This window comes from Meles meles, chromosome 9, assembly GCF_922984935.1.
Source record: "Meles meles chromosome 9, mMelMel3.1 paternal haplotype, whole genome shotgun sequence".
NCBI lineage: Eukaryota > Metazoa > Chordata > Mammalia > Carnivora > Mustelidae > Meles > Meles meles.
The window spans coordinates 90,811,692-90,830,738 of NC_060074.1; the positions used below are offsets into that span (position 1 = coordinate 90,811,692).

At 34.8% G+C, this 19,047-nt stretch overlaps 1 protein-coding gene across 1 annotated transcript in view; it reads left to right on the forward strand.

Annotated features, from left to right (window-relative positions):
• LRP1B (LDL receptor related protein 1B) overlaps nt 1-19,047 on the forward strand; it is a 2,013,404-nt gene that overhangs the window by 1,381,492 nt on the left and 612,865 nt on the right. The window contains exon 29 of the mRNA XM_046019480.1: nt 277-504. Within this exon, the coding sequence (XP_045875436.1) occupies nt 277-504 (228 nt within the window). The remainder of the gene's footprint in view (nt 1-276; nt 505-19,047) is intronic.

Genomic DNA, 19,047 nt, shown 5'->3' on the forward strand with positions numbered 1-19,047 from the left:
GAATTGTTTAAAATTATAAGATCTAATCACTGAGAATTTCTTGGTATTTCTAACAAAAGAAAAATAATGACTTAAGAATTCTAACTTGTTTTTCATTTGTTTCTTAAGAATTTTAATTTAAATAGTAGATAACTCATTTATGCCTATCAAATCTTGATTATGATTTTTTGATGTTAAAATTCTTTTAAATAATAAGAAATAATTTTAGAATTTCTAGATTGCTTCAAACTTGCCGAGGTTAGAAGAGAAAAACACTTATTTCTATTTCTTTTCTAGAAATGAAAAAATTTCTTCTATATGCAAGGCGTTCTGAAATCAGAGGAGTGGATATTGATAATCCATATTTTAACTTTATCACGGCCTTTACAGTCCCCGATATTGATGATGTTACTGTGATAGACTTTGATGCATCTGAAGAACGTTTATACTGGACAGATATTAAAACACAGACCATTAAACGGGCTTTTATTAACGGAACTGGGTTGGAAACTGTTATTTCAAGAGGTAAGAGCTTTGCACATTACAACTTAAAAAATGTCATTCAATTTATAATAATCACAAGTCTCTTTTGTATGCTTTTTTTATTATCCAATTCTGTGTTGTTAATTGAAAGTTGGAATTGATTATTCAGAGATTTAATAATATGCTATGTCTTTACAATTGTAGAATGCTATAATTATGTTGCATATAATAGTCTGATAACTAGAAATTTTGTTTCAAAAGAAGAAAAAATTCAAAAGGGATCTCCTTAAAATTTATGGATTTCTAAACAAACATTTGAAGACTTCTTTTTTGCTGATGGGGGAATGGTAATTTGTGCATACACAAAATATAGAATATTGGGAAGGACTTCTTTCCCTCTTTGGACTCAAGATTACTATCAACTTCCTTTTGCATAAATTTTTATAGAACTGGACTACACAAATAAGACAGGGAACTTATTTCTATCCACATCCTAACCTAGCAGGTTAAATCATAACTTATTGGTAAATATTGTTAGAATAACCATTTAAAAAAAAAAAGTAACTTTCCCCAAAGTAGAAAATATAGTTGAAGTGAAGTTAGACATACTTACAGATGCCATGACTCTAAATATTTAACATTGAATTATCCTAGTCTTTGTTTGAATCTTGGTGTATTATGCTTTCTGGATCATTTGTTGTTGTTATTATTGTTATTATTAGTTGTAGTAATAGTTTAGTTTATCTTCATTTGGTATCTTAGTATATATATTGCATATATATAATATATTAGCTTTATATATACTTATATATATAGTGTATATATGTGTATAGTATGTATATAGTGTAGTATTGGTATATTAGTATATCTTCATAGTATATCTTCACTGAGTATCAGCTCTTTTCCATGACTGCAAAACCAACCAAGACAGTTTTGTTCAATTTCATTTTCCAATAAGCATGAGAGAGTGATTTGGAAGAGGATAGAAGAAAGGGTGATCAGTAATCCATATAGATATATCAAACTCTCATGCTTTGAAACATACTAAAAATAAAATCAGAACTTATATGAGGAATGATCAATCTCTTAATTAAAGCAATAAGAAGTGCAGGTTTTAAATTCACAGGTTTTCAAGAGTTTGCACATATCATATTTAAAAGCTGGCTTGAGTATCACTAGTACATCTGAGAGTCTTTAACCACTACAGTGTTCTTTTATTTATTCTAGCTCTTTATTCATCTAAGTTTAGTACTATTAAAGCAACTTGAGTGAATTGGTTATAAACTTGTTTAAATACTTATTTCAAACTTCCCATAAGAGAAGAACCTTTATAAGAGGGCTAATGCAAAGATTTTTTCTTCATACAGGATTTTTTTACAGAGGAGAGGGAAATAATGGTTGGATTATTATCCAATTGTTAGACTAGGTAATGATCATTAAATACCTTGAAAGATCAGTTAAAGGACGTTACGCGCCTTCTAAGACTGACGGTCAGGTGATCTCATAAGAAATTCATCAAAGTCTAACAGAAAATTGTTTAAGCCCTTTATCATGAATGTGAAATCCTTACCAAAAGTCTTTGTTAATTGTATGAAGGGAAAGATGTTATATCTCAGAAAAATGTGAGGACAATTTTCTATCAATATAGATAGGTAGCTAGTAGTACATTTGATGAATTTATCTTCAAGAAAGTCACAGACTTCTTTTCATTTAGTGGACTTCATTTATAATTATTACAAAAAATTGAGCAATGATATTTTCTTACCAATAATTAATAAAATATATTCATTAGGATCAATAATCATTAATTCAATCATTTTGAAAATATTGAAATATTTTATATATAAGAAATTGATGGATAATCAATATTGGCTGAATAGTATGAAACAGAACAAGAGGGATATACTATAAAAGCTGGTGGAGCTAAAGAAATAAGTAGGAACTGAATCTAGACTTTGTAAGTTGTTGATTTTTATATTAGTACTGAAAATAATGAGAATCAAAGAAGTATTTCAAGGAGGCAGCAGTTGTATGGTTAGACAAATACATACATTCTGTATGTATTTGAAATTTGAAATTTGAAATACTTCTGTATGTATTTAAAATTTGAAATTTGAAATACTTCTGTATGTATTTGCCTAACCAAATACATACAGCTATGTATGTATTTGCCTTTGGAAAATATGGATTCTAGCTCTTAGGTTTAGTAGAGAATTGAAGAGGCGTGAGATGGAGGCAGGTGACTCTGGGAGACTGGTATATAGCAGTTTTAGTAAGATGTGATAGAAACATGGACTAGAAGGGAAACAAAGAAATAGGGGAGAATTATAGAAATATAAAAGAGTGAAAATATAAAGGAATTAATTAATTGGATATGAAGGTATTGTCGAAGGTAAGTCCTTCATTTCTGGCTCCCCTATAAGTTGAATGATGTTGCATTTTCCTTTCTTCCATGGTGAAATCTTGTGAAGGACTGATTTATCTTTCCATTAATAGAAAGCTTGAGATGAACTTTTGACAGTTCAGCTTGTGAGCTCATCAAAGTATCTCAAATCCTGCCAGTAATTGTACTGTATTTTATCCTTTCATCTTTTGGATTCCCTGCGAATGTCTGACCTTTCTCTTATTTCTTACATGCTGGTCTCTGTATGTTCTCAATTCACTGTCCTTCTTCTACTAGACTTTTTCTTGAGATTCTTTCTTTTCTTATCTTCCTTAGCCTAAGTCTAATGTGAAATCTGCTTCAAAAATCAGACTTTACATTTGCCATTGCTCCAATCAGACCGTTTCCTGAGAAAACACGGAAACTTCATGAAGGAGTTTACCTGCCATGCCATTCTCCATATCCTAAAATACTAAACTGTTCTTAACTTATGTACTACCTACCCAAGCTATTTGTTACAGTTACATGTACAAAGCATACTTCATTATAAGCATAAATGCTAACAAATGACTATAGATGTGTTCTTTGTAAAAAATAACAAATATTTATTATCACATGTATATTTGCCTCTTTCACATACAAAAAAGGTAATTTTATTCTAAGAAAAATTACTGCACAATTCATAGCAAAGATTTTTGCTACTGGTATGCAGCCTGACTCTCTGGTGGTAATTAATTCTTATTCTTGAGTCACTGCTTCGTCCAGGTATTTTTCAATTATTGATGCTCTCAGGTTTATTTTTTTGATGTGATGAATAATACTAGCTGTCCTTAAAGTGACAAGCACCATAATGTCATGTAATATTTACAAACCTATTATTAAGAAATACTTTCATTCTGCTGATGAGAAAGCTTAAGCTTGTGAAAGCTGAAACTCTGTCTCTGAAACAAAGGGAGTAAAGAGTGGAGCCACAGTCCCACTCTGGACTGCATGTTTAGAGCTCCTGTCACTCTCATTACTCTGCAATGAGAGAATTTGGGACTTCATCCCCAGTGACTGGGTGTTACCCTTTTATGCTCAGTTCCCTCTCCTGAGTACTTATTTATATAATGTCCACCATTATACCTTACTAGATAAAAGACTGTTCCCCACAAACTTTAAATTAACATAGCAAGAAATTAACTTGCAATTAACATAGTAAGAAGAAAAGAAGACATTCACAGACCTTAAAGTTCTTTATATAACCAGGAGTTACGTAGTTGGGTTTCCAGACTTGTATCTATTCTTCTTTCTTTTAATTTTTTTAAAATTTTCATTTTACTATTTTTATTAATTATTTTTATTATTTGCCCCAGGGGTAGTTTTTTGAATCGGCAGGCTTGCACACTTCACAACACACTTCATAACACTAATTAGAGTATATCACATATCCTCCAAATGTCCATAACTCAACCACCCTCTCCCTACCACACTACCCCTGACAACCCTCAGTTTGTTTTGTGAGATTAAGAGTCTCTTATGAGGGCACCTGGGTGGCTTCGGCTCGAGTCATGATCTCGGGGTCCTGGGATCGAGTCCCGCATGGGGGGGGTCTCTGCTCAACAGGGAGCCTACTTCCCTCTCTCTCTCTCTCTGCCTGCCTCTCTATCTATTTTAGATCTCTCTCTGTCAAATAAATAAGAGTCTCTTATGGTTTGTCTCCTTCCTGATACCGTCTTGTTTCATTTTTTCCTTCTCTACACGCCAAACCCCCTACTCTGCCTCTCAAATTCCTCATATCAGGGAGATCATATGATAATTATCTTTCTCTAATTGACTTATTTCAAGAGCATAATACCCTCTAGTTCCATCCACATCATTGTGAATAGTAAGATTTCATTTCTTTTGATGATTGAATAGTATTCCATTGTATATACATACCACATCTTCTTTATCCATTCATTTGTTGATGGACAACGAGGTTCTTTCCACCATATGGCTATTGTGGACATTGCTGCTATAAACATTTGGGGGCACTTGCCCCTTTGGATCACTACATTTGCATCTTTATTTTTTTTTTAATATTTTTTATTTATTTATTTGATAGAGAGATCACAATCAGGCAGAAAGGCAGGCAGAGAGAGAGTGGGAAGCAGGCTCCTTGCTGAGCACAGAGCCCATTGCGGGGCTCGATCCCAGGACCTGAGATCATGACCTGAGCAGAAGGCAGAGGCTTTAACCCACTGAGCCACCCAGGTGCCCCAAAATTTGCATCTATAGGGTAAATACCCAATGCTGAGATTGATGGGACATAGGGTAGCTCTATTTTCAACTTTTTGAAAATTCTTTTCCATAGTGGCTGCACCAGCTTGCATTCCCACCAACAGTGGAGGAGGGTTCCCCTTCTCCTCATCCTTGCCAGCATCTGTCCTTTCCAGACTTGTTAATTTTAACTATTCTGACTGGTGTGAGGTGGTATCTCACCGTGGTTTTAATTTGTATTTCCCAGATGCCAAGTGATGGGGAGCAATTTTTCATGTGTCTGTTGACCATCTGGATGTCTTCTTTGCAGAAATGTTTGATCATGTCCTCTGCCCATTTCTTGATTGGATTGCTTGTTCTTCAGGTGCTGAGTTTGCTAAGCCCTTTATAGTTTTTGGATACTAGCCCTTTATCTGATATGTCGTTTGCAAATATCTTCTCCTATTCTGTCAGTTGTCTTTTGGTTTTGTTGTCTGTGTCCTTTGCTTTGCAAAAGCTTTTGATCTTGATGAAGTCCCAGTAGTTCATTTTGCCCTTGTTTCCCTTGCCTTTGGCGATGTTTCTAGGAAGAAGTTGCTGTGGCTGAGGTCGAAGTGATTGCTGCCTATGTTCTCCTCAAGGATTCTAATGGATTCCTTTCTCACATTGAGGTCCTTCATCCATTTCGAGTCTATTTTTGTGTGTGGTGTAAGGAAATAGTCCAGTTTAATTCTTCTGCATGTGGCTATCCAAATTTCCTAACAGCATTTGTTGAAGAGACTGTCTTTTTTCCATTGGACTTTCTTTCTTGCTTTGTTGAAGATTAGTTGACCATAGAGTTGAGGGTCTATTTCTGGGCTATCTATTCAGTTCCATTGATCTATGCATCTATTTTTGTGCCAGTACCATACTTTCTTGATGATGAGAGCTTTGTAATAGAGCTTGAAGTCTGGAATTATGATGCCTCCAATCTTGGCTTTCTTTCTTTTTTAAAGATTTTATCTATTTATTTGACAGAGAGGGATCACAAGTAGGCAGAGAGGCAGTCAGAGAGAGGGAGAAGTAGGCCTCCCACTGAGTTAGAGAGCCTGATGTGGGGCTCGATCCCAGGACCCTGAGATCATGACCTGAGCTGAGGGCAGGGACTTAACCCACTGAGCCACCTAGGTGCCCACAACCTTGTTTTCTTTTTCAACATTCCTCCGGCTATTTGGGGTCTTTTATGGTTCCATATAAATTTTAGGATTATTTGTTCTATTTCTTTAAAAAAATTGATGGTATTTTGATAGGGATTGCATTAATTGTGTAGATTGCTTTAGGTAGCATAGACATTTTCACAATATTTGTTCTTCCAATCCATGAGCATGGAACGTTTTTCCATTTCTTTGTGTCTTCCTCAATTATTTTCATGAGTACTTTATAGTTTTCTGAGTACACATACTTTGCCTCTATGGTTAGCTTTATGCCTCGGTATCTTATGGTTTTAGGTGCAATTGTAAATGGGACCGACTTCTTAATTTCTCTTTCTTCAGTCTTGTTGTTGGTGTACAGAAATGCAACTGATTTCTGTGCATTGATTTTATATCCAGACACTTCCTTGAATTCCTGTATGAGTTCTAAGAGTTTTGGAGTGGAGTCTTTTGGGTTTTCCACATAAAGTAACATATGATCCACAAAGAGTGAGAGTTTGACTACTTCTTTGCCAATTTGGATGCCTTTTATTCCTTTTTGCTGTCTGATTGCTGAGGCTAGGACTGCTAGTGCAATGTTGAATGTTGATAATGGACAGCTCTGCTGTGTTCCTGATCTTAGGGGAAAAGCTCTCAGTTTTCCCCATTGAGAATGATATTCTCATATTCTCATATTTTTCATAGATGGTTTTGATGATATGGAGGCATGTACCCTCTATCCGTACACTTTGAAGAGTTTTGATCAAGAAATGATGCTGTACTTTGTCAGAGGCTTTTTCAACATCTACTGAGAGTATTATATGGTTCTTATTCTTTCTTTTATTAATATGTTGTATCACGTTGATTGATTTGCGGATGTTGAACCAACCTTGCAGCCAAGGCATAAATCCCACTTGGTTGTGGTGAATAATCCTTTTAATGTACTATTGGATCCTCTTGGGTAGTATTTTGGTGAGAATTTTCGCATCTGTGTTTATCAAGGATATTGGTCTGTAATTCTCTTTTTTGATGGGATCCTTGTCTGGTTTTGGGATCAAGGTGATGTTGGCCTCATAAAATGAGTTTGGAAGTTCTCCTTCCATTTCTATTTTTTGGAACAGTTTCAGAAGAATAGGAATTAATTCTTCTTTAAATGTTTGGTAGAATTCCCCCTGGGAAGCCATCTGGCCCTGGGCTCTTGCTTGTTGGGAGATTTTTGATGACTGCTTCAATCTCCTTACTGGTTATGGGTCTGTTCAGGCTTTCTGTGTCTTCCTGGTTCAGTTTTGGTAGTATATATGTCTCTAGAAATGCATCCATTTCTTCCAGATTGTCAAATTTGCTGGTGTATAGTTGCTCATAATATGTTCTTATAATTGCTTGTATTTCTTTGGTGTTGGCTGTAATCTGTCCTCTTTCATTCATGATTTGATTTATTTGGGTCTTTCTCTTTTCTTTTTGATAAGTCTGGCCCAGGGGGTTATCAGTCTTATCAATTTTTCCAAAGAACCAGCTCCTAGTTTTGTTGATTTGTTCTATTGTTTTTTTTTGTTTCTTTTTCATTGATTTATGGTCTGATCTTTATGATTTTCTTCTCCTGTGGGGTTTAGGCTTTGTTTGCTCTTCTTTCTCCAGCTCCTTTAAGTATAGGGTTAGGTTGTGTACTTGAGAATTTCTTGTTTCTTGAGAAAGACTTGTATCACTATCTACTTTCCTCTTGGGACTGCATTTGCTGTGTCCCAAAGATTTTGAACTGTTGTCTTTGAACACAATTGTGTTTGAACAGTTATGTTTTCATTTTCATTTGTTTCCATGATTTTTTTTTCAATTCTTCTTTAATTTCCTGGTTGACCCATTCATTCTTTAGTTGGATGCTCTTTAACCTCGATGTATTTGGGTTCTTTCCAAATTTCTTCTTGTGATTGAGTTCTACCTTCAGAGCATTGTGGTCTGAAAATATGCAGGGAATGATCCCATTCTTTTGGTACCAGTTAAGACCTGATTTGTGACACAAGATGTGATCTATTCTGGAGAATGTCCCATGTGCACTAGAGAAGAATGTATATTCTGTTGCTTTGGGATGGAATGTTCTGAATATATCTGTGATATCCATCTGTTCCAGTGTATCATTTAGGGCCTTTTTTTCCTTGTTGATCTTTTGCTTGGATGATCTGTCCATTTCAGTGAGGGGTGTTTTAAAGTCCCCTACTATTACTGTATTATTGTCAATATGTTTCTTTGATTTTGTTATTCATTGGTTTATATAATTGTCTGTTCCCATGTTAGAGGTATAGGTATTTAAAATTGTTAGATCTTCTTGTTGGACAGACCCTTAAAGTATGATATAGTGTCCTTTCTCATGTCTTATTATACTCTGGCTTAAAATCTAACTTATCTTATATAAGGATTGCCACCCCAGCTTTCTTCTGATGTCCATTAGCATAGCAAATTGTTTTCCACCCCCTCACTTTAAAACTGGAGGTGTCTTTGGGTCTAAAATGAATTTCTTGTAGACAGTGTATTGATGGATCTTGTTTTATTATCCATTCTGATACCCTGTGTCTTTTGATTGGGCATTTAGCCCATTTACATTCAGGGTAAATATCGAAAGATATGAATTTAGTGCCATTGTATTGCTTGTAAGGTGAGTGTTACTGTATATTGTCTCTGTTCCTTTCTGGTCTACTGCTTTTAGGCTCTCTCTTTGCTTAGAGGTCCTTTTTCAATTTTTCCTCTAGGGTTCATTTGGTGTTTGGTAATTCTTTTAATTTTTGTTTGTCCTGGAAGCTTTTTATCTCTCCTTCTATTTTCAGTGATAGCCTTGCTGGATATAGTATTCTTGGCTGCATGTTTTTCTCATTTAGTACTCCGAATATATCATGCCAGTTCTTTCTGGCCTGTCAGGTCTCTGTGGATAAGTCTGCTGTCAGTCTAATATTTCAACTATTGTATTTTACAGACTTCTCTTCCTAAGCTATTTTCAGGATTCTCTTTTTGTCACTGAGACTTGTAAGTTTTACTATTAGATGATGGGGTATGGACCTATTTTTACTGATTTTGAGGGGGATTCTCTGTGCTTCCTGGATTTTGATGTTTGTTCCATATTTTGCCATATTAGGGAAATTCTCTACTATAATTTACTCCAATATACCTTCTGCCCTCTCTCTCTTTCTTCTTCTACTGGGATCCCAATTATTCTAGTATTGTTTTGTTATGGTATCACTTATTTTTTGAAATGTCCCCTCATGGTCCAGTGGTTGTTTGTCTCTCTTTTCCTCAGTTTCTTTATTCTCCATCATTTGGTCTTCTATATCGCTAATTCTCATTTATCCTAGCAGTAAGAGCCTCCATTTCTAACTGTACCTCATTAATAGGTTGTTTAGATTTTAGTTATTTTATTTTTCCAGAAGGGCTTTCATTTCTCCAGATGGGGTTTCTCTTGTATCTTCCATGCCATTTTCTAGTCCAGCTAGCACCTTGAGTATTTTTCAAATTCTAATTCTGACATATTACCAATGTCCATATTGATTAGGTTCCTAGCTGTCAGTACTGCCTCTTGTTCTTTTTTTTTTTTGTGATGAGTTTTCCTGCCTTGTCATTTTATCCATATATAAATATATGAGTGATAGAAAAAAATACTAAAAGTGTGGCAAAACCCCTGAAAAAATGTACACTAATCAAATCAGAAGAGATCTAAAACTGGGAGGAGAAGAAAGAGGGGGAAAAGGAAATAAAAATAAATAATAAAAAAGTTATATATATATATATATATATGTATATACACACATACACACACACATATTAGACTGATGAATAGAACAGAGCTACCCACTTGACTACTTGATTTTGGGTGTATTTTGGTTTCTTAGAAGAATAACCTCCCAAATATTTAAAGAAAGAAAAGCTTACATATATAGAAAAATAAAGTCAAACATGATGAAGAGATGGAATATGACTGTAAAGATGAAAAATTTTTAAAAATTCTAAAACAGGAATTGATAAGATAAGTTGGTTGGAAAAAGAAAAAAAATAGAGTAGGAAATGTGCTCAGGCTGGAAACTAGAACAAAGCCATGTGCGAGATTAGAAATTTTGTTCTATTAGAAGAAATTGTATGCCTAAATTTAAAAAAAAAAAAAAAACTATACATATACAAAAAACAAGGTTAAATACAATGAAGGGATAAAATATGACTATAACAATGAAGGTTTTAAAAGTGTTTTTTAGAAAGATATTCTTAAGGTAAGCAAGTTAAAAACATTAAAAGAGGAAAAGTTAAAAAAATAGAATAAGAAAAAAAAAATTAAAAAATTTAACTTTGCAAGACTAAAGCGTCATGGGGAAAAAGCCATGAATTCTATTTACTGCTTTCCCCTAACTCTGGACTTCTGCTGTTCCATTGATCAGTGAACTTTGTCTTAGCTGGATGTTCTTGCTGATTTTCTGGGCGAGGGGCCTGTTTCAGTGATTCTCAAATGTCTTTGCCTTAGGAGCACCTAGGTGACTCAATGTGTTAAGCCTCTGCCTTCGACTCAGGTCATGATCTCAGTTTCCTCAGATCAAGTGCTACATCAGGCTTTCTGCTTTGCAGGGAGTCTGCTGCCCTATCTCTGGCTGCTGCTTTGCCTACTTGTGATCTCTCTCTCTCTGTCAAATAAATAAAATATTAAAAAAAAAAAAAAAGGATTTTCCCAAAATAAATGCACTGCCCTTGCCATGGACAGGCCTAAGTAATCTGTTTGGTTTGCTCTCAGAGCTTTTGTTCTCTGAATGCTTTCCTTAGAGCTCTGGAGGATGGAAACGAATATCGTGGCCTCCAATCTCTGGCCCAGAGGAGCTGTGAGCTCAGGGCCCCACTCCTCAGTGTGACCCCAGAGACAAGCAGTCAATCACTCCTGTCTCCCTGGTCTCCGGCCACACTCCAAGCTCACCCGGCCTGTGACCGAGTGTTTCTATCTCTGGTTCATGGCCCCTCTTGATGTCTCCAAACCCAGCAGATTCCTGCCATGCTGCTCTTCCCAGAGCAGGAAAGTGAGTCTTCCCAGATCTGCCACTTGTGGGGTTCCTGCTTGAAGAGCAGTGACCCAACTGTGCCTTAGATCACCATTTAAGGTAACTCTGATCTGAAAGCTCACTCCTTGGCTCTGTCTCTGTATTTGGCTTCTCCACTCTGATACCCAACAGCTCTGCCACACTCAGAAACCCCTATCTTTCTGTGACCCTGCGGGTTCTGAGACCACACTGTCCTTGCGAGGGCTACACCTCTGCTTAGCCTCTGCTGCCATATCTTCAGTGGAGATGACTTCTGAAAGTTTGGATTTTGTGCTCCGCGGCTCCACTGATTCCTGGGAGCTGGCCCCTCCCCCTGCGGTCTAACTTCCCATTGCTTCAGATTCACTTCTCTGCACGTCCTACCTTTCAGAAAGTGGTGGATTTTCTGTTTCTAGAATTGCTGTTTTTCTTCTCTTTGATCTCCTCTTGGGTTTGTAGGTGTTCAGAATGGTTTGATAATTATCTAGCTGAATTCCTGGAACCTAATGTCATTTCAGACAGCTACTTCTCTGCCATCTTTCCTCTCTCCCTGTATCTATTCTTCTTTTATCTATCATTTATTCCCCATACAGTACTTTGAAGTAAATGTTACTTTCTGTTTTTAAAAATGAGGAGTCATTTAATTCATAGTAAGAAATGGCAGGGCTTGTTTCATGCAAGTTGGAATTGACTTTAAAGTTATGTGGTTTTTCCCTCCTGACCCAGAGTCCCTTTCTTTTACAAATAAGGAACTTCGGCAAATAGAGAGCAGAAAATTTTAATAACCACATGGTTTGTACAAATATTTATTTCCAATATTCATTTAACATGCATTCAACATAATCTGCTGATTTCACCTAGTAGCACCTGGGCGAAGTGTAGGAATATTCCATCACTCTGCCAACAGTTTGGTTATTCTGACATAGAAGACAAAGCTTTTAGAGATATGTTGGTAGTTTTATAAGGTCCCAGACTACTGTCAATAAAAATTCACTTTTTATTGGAAAAAACTCCAGATGTATCTGGTTATTCTAGGGCAAAGTGAATCATTCACTTCTGGAAAATTTAGGGCTCAACTTTGGGCATGTACCATTGATTGAACAAAGTTCTAGAGTCATCTACCATATGAAAGCATCTGAGTTTAGCATATGATAAAATGGTCAAAAAGATTAATACACATTAGAAGTTACCTATTTATAAAGAAGCCTCATTTATATGGTAGGGAATTATCATATAATCATATGGTTTTTTAACTATAATAATATAAACTCTTTAAATGTAGACTTTTGATCACATTGCTACAATATAAAATTTAATTCTCAATGGTACTTTGAATCTAATTGGACCTATTTCAAAGTAGATTTCCATTATTATTTGAAATTGTTACCCACTTCTGCCAACAATTATTTTGTCACTGAGTACTAAATTCATACATTCCCTCTATTTTGCAAGACATCATATTTAATTGTACCCATTAACAAAAATGCTTAGGGAAAAAAAAAAAAAAACTATTGTGAAAATTTGTCCAGCAAGAATGAAGGAAAAGAAAACAAGTCCGTAATAAAAGTGAGATCTAGAGTCTAGATTTTGGAATCAGGCCTTGAATTCAAATAGAGAGTTTGAGTAGTGAACATCTGCTGTTTTGCCTATTTCTAAATAAGATTTTAAATTTTCATTTGCACCCAGGAAACCTTTCAGTGGAAGAATGTCAACATCTGTGATTTAAAAACAGAGAAAAGAAAAGGAAAAAAAAAAAAGCAAAACCAAACCTATAAATGCCATTTCATTGAGAACTATGTATCTATAGCAATGAGTGCTAAATAAGCCATACTTGCTATGTTTAGTCTTTATCTTTTAGTAAGAAGGATAGTATCCTATTTTATTTTTTCCCCATAGGGAAATTCTATATGTGGATTCTATATGTGAAACATTAGGTGAGTGAAGAGATGGCTATATTTAGCTAAGACTGCCTATAACCTCAGGCAACTTCATGTCCAGTGAAAGAATGAGATATAAACAACTAACCAAATATAAGGCTATATGAAATATGCAGTTTAATAAGGGTGTAAGCTACTTAGAAAATTAACACAAGGAATACTAACTTATTATTTGGGATCACCAAAGTGCTCACTTAGGAAATAGCAGTCAAATTAGACCTTGGGGTCTAAATGCTAGCAGATCAATCCAGGTTGAAATATCAGTAGTCTTGAAGCTCTGGATACTTCATATGAAGGGAGGAGCAAGTAGTAAGCAGTAGCTAGACATTCAAGAAGAATAAATTATAAAGTTAATGAGAAGCAGAGCACAAAGGGTTTTACTTCAGGAAGAACTGTTTTTGTAGTTTTGTATTTTTTTTTTCTAAAGGCAGTGAGAAACCACTAAAGATTTTTACAGCTGGTTAAAGGTCGTGATTCAAACTCTTTTGAAGGTAAATTAGGTGGAAATATGAAACGCTGAAAGTAAGAATTATAGATAAGGATACAGCTAGAAGGTTAAGAAATGTTCTAAATCTAGAGCAAAAGTTAGACTAGAACAATGAGAGGTATAAGAAGGTGATAGATATCAAAGGTATGATATAGAAATAATCAAACCTGATGGCTGGGAGAGAGGTGAAGTTAACCAGAGGTGATCATTGGAAAGATGTTGGATACACTGATGCAGATGTAAACAAAATAGACCCCCTTGCTTCAGATTATTCCTATAAAGTATCAATATTTATAGGTTTAAGAGATTAAGCGATATGATTAGTGAAAAAGTTGCATTTCTGCTTCAGATTCTCTAGGAAAAAAAAAATAACATAGGTTTGGAATACATATATTTGTATTAAAACTGATGAAACCAAGACAATGATAAACAGTATATTGTTCAGAGTTGAAGAAGCATAAAATTAATGAACATGTACATAGAAGGCTCCTAAAGTATTTTCAATAATCTACTTCTTAAGCTGGATTATGTTTATGGATGTTTGGTTAATTTGTATACCATGTGTTATATATAGTAATATGTGTGTGTTCAGTTTTTCATAGTTGCAATAAATGGAGTATTTAATATTTACAAAGTTCCCTTGAAAAAGCTTGACAAAAATGTTATCAATTTGCTTTTTTTTTTAACTTTGCCCCTAAAAACAAATAAATAATTGCCCAGAAGCCCACTTCAAATGCATTTTGATTGGATATAGCCATATCTGCTCTCAGAAAATTATGACAGTTGAGATCCCCTCCTTCTTTGAAAGCATATCTGATTTTGGGCAAAAGCCTTTATACCCACCTCCAAGATGCTGGTATCAGCAGGTTCACTGCATAAGGGAAAGAAAAAAGAAAGAAATTTCACAAGCAAAGAATTGACAACCATTATGTGTGTGTGTGTGTGTGTGTGTGTGTACGTGTTTTCCATTCAGATTTATCTACATGTCAACCAATTTATGTGCTTACCCCATTCCTCTTTTAACTAAGGTCTTTGTACTGTGGTCATTTTTCCTCTCACTAATTTATATCTTTTAATGTTCCTTTTGATTACTGATAATCTGTTAGTGATAATCTGATATGTTGTCTGGAAATATATTTATTTAGCTTTTGGTTTTGATAGCTTTTTCTGATCATGGTAAAATACACATAGAATTTATCATCTTGACTCTTTTTAAGTGTACAATTCAGTAATTTTAAGTACATTCACACTGTGAACCAATCTCCACAACTCTTTTTTTTTTAAAGTTTTTATTTATTTATTTGACAGAGAGAGAGAAATCATAAGTAGGCAGAGAGGCAGGTAGAGAGACAGGAGGAAGTAGGCTCCCCGCTGAGCAGAGAGCCCCATGCGGGGCTCGATCCCAGGACCCTGCCTCTCATGACCTGAGCTGAAGGCAGAGGCTTAACCCACTGAGCCACCCAGGCGCCCCCTCTCCAGAACTCTTCATCCCATAAAACTGAAACTTTATAGCCATTAAACAGTTACTAACTCTTGGTAATTCTGTTCCCCAAATGTCTACCATTCTACTTCTTTTGTTTATGAATTTAAGTACTCTAGGTGCCTCTTATAAGTGGAATCACACAGTATTTGCCTATTGGTGAAGGCCTTATTTGACACAACATGATGTCTTCAAGGTTTATCCACAATGTAGCAAGTGTCAGAATTTTATTTTAACACTGAATAATATACCATTGTGTTTGTGTATATTTATCTATATAGATAGGTAGATAAATATATCAATGCACATTTGGGTTGTTTGTACCTTTTGGCTACAGTGAGTAATTCTGCTGTGAACATACGTGTATCTTTAAGATACTTCTTTCAGTTCTTTTGGGTGTGCCCCCAGAAGTGGATTGCTGGATCATATGGTAATTCTATTTTTTATTTTTTTTTTTTGAGAAATTGCAATGCAATTTCCCACAGAGGCTGAATCATTTCACATTCCTACCAACAGTACTTGGAAAGGTTCCAATTTGTCCACATCCTTGTCAACACTTGGGTTTTAGTTCTTTGGTGGTGGTAGTCATTGCTTTTACTGTAGCCATCCTAATGGGTGTGCAGTGATCTCTAATTGTGATTTTGATTTGAATTTCCCCTATGATTAGTGATGTTGAACATCCTTTCGGGTTCTTGTTGGCCTTTTCTGTATCTGCTTTGGAGAAATGTCTATTCCATCCCTTTGGCCACTTTTTAACTAAAAATATTTTTGTTGTTGTTGAGATACAGATATAAAGATAATTTTGTTGAGTATGAATTTCAAGTTGAGTTATTGTCTCTCAACCCTTTGCAGATATTATTCTACCATATTTTACATTACTTATTGCTATTAAGAATCTCCATGTTTATCTAACTAAATGCTTTTAACATTCTTTCTTTGTCTTCATGACGATGTTTTTATTTAGCTACCAAGAGTCTGTTGTGCCTCCTATGGGATCATATCTTGCAACAGCCAAGGGAAGGAGAAAACCCTCAAATATTATCTCTCACCATTTTCTCTAACCTAGTCTATTTCCTCCTTTGGAAACTTTGACTAAATATGCAGACTTCCAACTCATTTAACCTTTTTGCTTCTCTGTGTTGGCTCTGGCTAACTCCTTCGATTTGTCTTGTAGTTTACTGACTGAATGGTGTCTAAGTTGCTGGTTAATCTATTTAATACGTTGCTTCTTTTTAAAATATTGTTTAAAAATATTTACAAGCCATTCTTGGTTCGTATTTATGTCTTCCAAGATTATTTTTTTTTTTTTAAAGTTTTTAGCGGGACACCTGGGTGGCTCAGTTGTTTGGACATCTGACTCTTGATTACTGTTCAAGTCATGATATTATGGGCATGGGATCAAGCCCTGTATCAGGCTTGGCACTTAGTAGGGAGTCTGCTTAGAGATTCTCTCTCTCCCTCTTCCTCTGCCTCTCACCCCACCCACATACACATACACTCTCTCTAAAATAAATAAATAAATAAACATTTAAAAATAAATCACAATTATTGGCTATGCTTATTATTTCAAAGCATATGCTTTCCTTTAAAATAGTCCACTCACTCTTCGTTATCTTGCACAATAATGTAAAAGCGTGTAGGCTTTGTAGGTTTAAATCTGTTGATTTTTCTCATAATTCCTCCTTTTATGTTTCACTTCTTTTTGTGTTTTTTTTTTTTGTTCTTATTTTCTATGAGAATGAACTTAATCTAGAGAAATTATGAGGGCCAGGGTTGAGGAATTTTTCTTTTTCTTTCATAGAGGATTTGAATTTGCTTCTGCCAGAGAAAAGAGGAGTCACTGTAAACTGGAAATCACTTGAATTTCATTATCCCTTACCCAGCCAGTGGATATCTTGTTTATAAACAGTAAACTCTTGCTCCAGTATAGACCTCTGCTTAAAGTTTTTGTCTGTTTGTGTTTGGTTTGGGCTTGGTTTGGTTTTATTGTGTTTTGTTTTCTGTATTCAGAGAAATAACAGAGAAAATAAGTTTTGTTTCTACTACTAAATTATTCTCCTTTTTAAGCAGGCGAGGAGGTTTTTTGTTTTTGTTTTTGTTTTTCTTCCTATTCACCTGTCAGTGATGATGTATACCCTCCTAAAATACCTGGTATTGTTCTTGTTTAGCTCTCTTGTATTTGTGCATTTAAAGACTGAACCCACTTGCACTAAGCAACTAATATTCCATGGATCTCTAGATTACCACTTGATTTGATTTCTCAGGATTTTGTCCCTATGGCTGCACCAGCCTCCATATTCTCGTTGCCTTCCTTTATGGTTTTGGCTAACAAACAAGTCTGTGTTAACATGTAGAGACTTTCCTGTCTTGTGATCATGATAAATTATTTAAAAGTTACAATTTATCATTTTTCAGAAGATATTATTGCAGTGACAGGCTTTTCAAAATATCTAATCTGTTTTAGTTCAAGAGGTAAGTAAGTGTTCCTCAATATAGAAAATTGAACCCTTTGAGAAATTTACTCAGAAGTCTTTGACTTTCTTGAAAACAGAGATTGAATCAGAATTATTTCAATATATATTTCAATGTTTTTTATTATTTCAATTATTTCAATATTTTTATCAAGGAAAGAAAAATTTCACTAAATATATGGCAGTTTTTTATCCCTCCCACTCTTATGGTGAATTTACCAGATAAATCTAAAAAAAAAAAACAAAAAAAAAAACCCAATGTAGGTATTAAGAATGGTCAAAAAAAGCAAAAGTTTTATTTTAGAATTAAAGTTGATAATTAGAAACTCTAATCTAGTTAGTGGGTAGACAAAAGATAAGGATAAGAGCATGAGAATTAATATTGGGTGAGTATGTATTTAGATACATATTTACTCTTGAGAATGAACTTGAAGACCTTATCTGATATTTCTAATTCAGCTCAGATATCCTTAAAATTATAGATTGTGCATGGTCATGAATTTTTTGTCAATTTGTTTAAAATATTTATGTTTAAAGCAGTGTTGTATACATTTGGGAAGGGAGTGATAAAGATATATTAGCAAGAAGCCTACCCTCAAGAAGTATATGTGAGAGTAATAATGTGTCAGCAAATAACTATCACATGAAGTACAAAGGAATTGACCAAATATAGTCTTATTAAGTAGAGAAAACTTTCTGGCTGGAATATAGAAAAGAATTGATTATGTTTTTGTGGTTGAAGGTTGATGTTGCCAACAGCTTGCTTATTTTTGTGTGTGATTCAGGTGGAAATGTGATAAGGAATGAGGTACAGGCAATTCCCTATAGGTTAGAAAGGTCAGGGCAACTCTGGAAATCTGAAAACATCAGTATGACTGAAGTGGGAGGTAATTGGTTAAAAATTTTAAGAAATAAAGTTGGAAAGGTAGTTATAGTCAGATTATACAGAAAACCAGGATAAGGAATTTAGACATCACTTTCTGAGTGGTTGGAAGCTATTGAATATCTTTGGGACAAACAAAGGTCATTATGCAGAGCTCTCTAATCAGAAAAATAACCTGACAGCAACTAAATCATTTGGTTGGATGAGGAAAAAGACTGGATGCTATTGCAGTCTCAAAGACAGAAAAAGATTTGAAAGAGCATAAACCATAGAATTGATAAGGACTAAATAGGTATTAATTGCCTACATTTGACTATGTTTCCCAATTTAGGAGTACAATGTATTCTCTGACCATGTGATTGGGAGTCAATTAGAAATAAATAGAAGGATTTGAGCAGTGGAAAAACAGCCAAAAACAAAAACCAAAACCTTTGGAGAATATGTATTTTAGAGGAAATAAAAATGCATTGTGTTATTTCTGCCAATGCCAAGCAATCCATGATAAAAATGCAGAAAGTGTTAAAT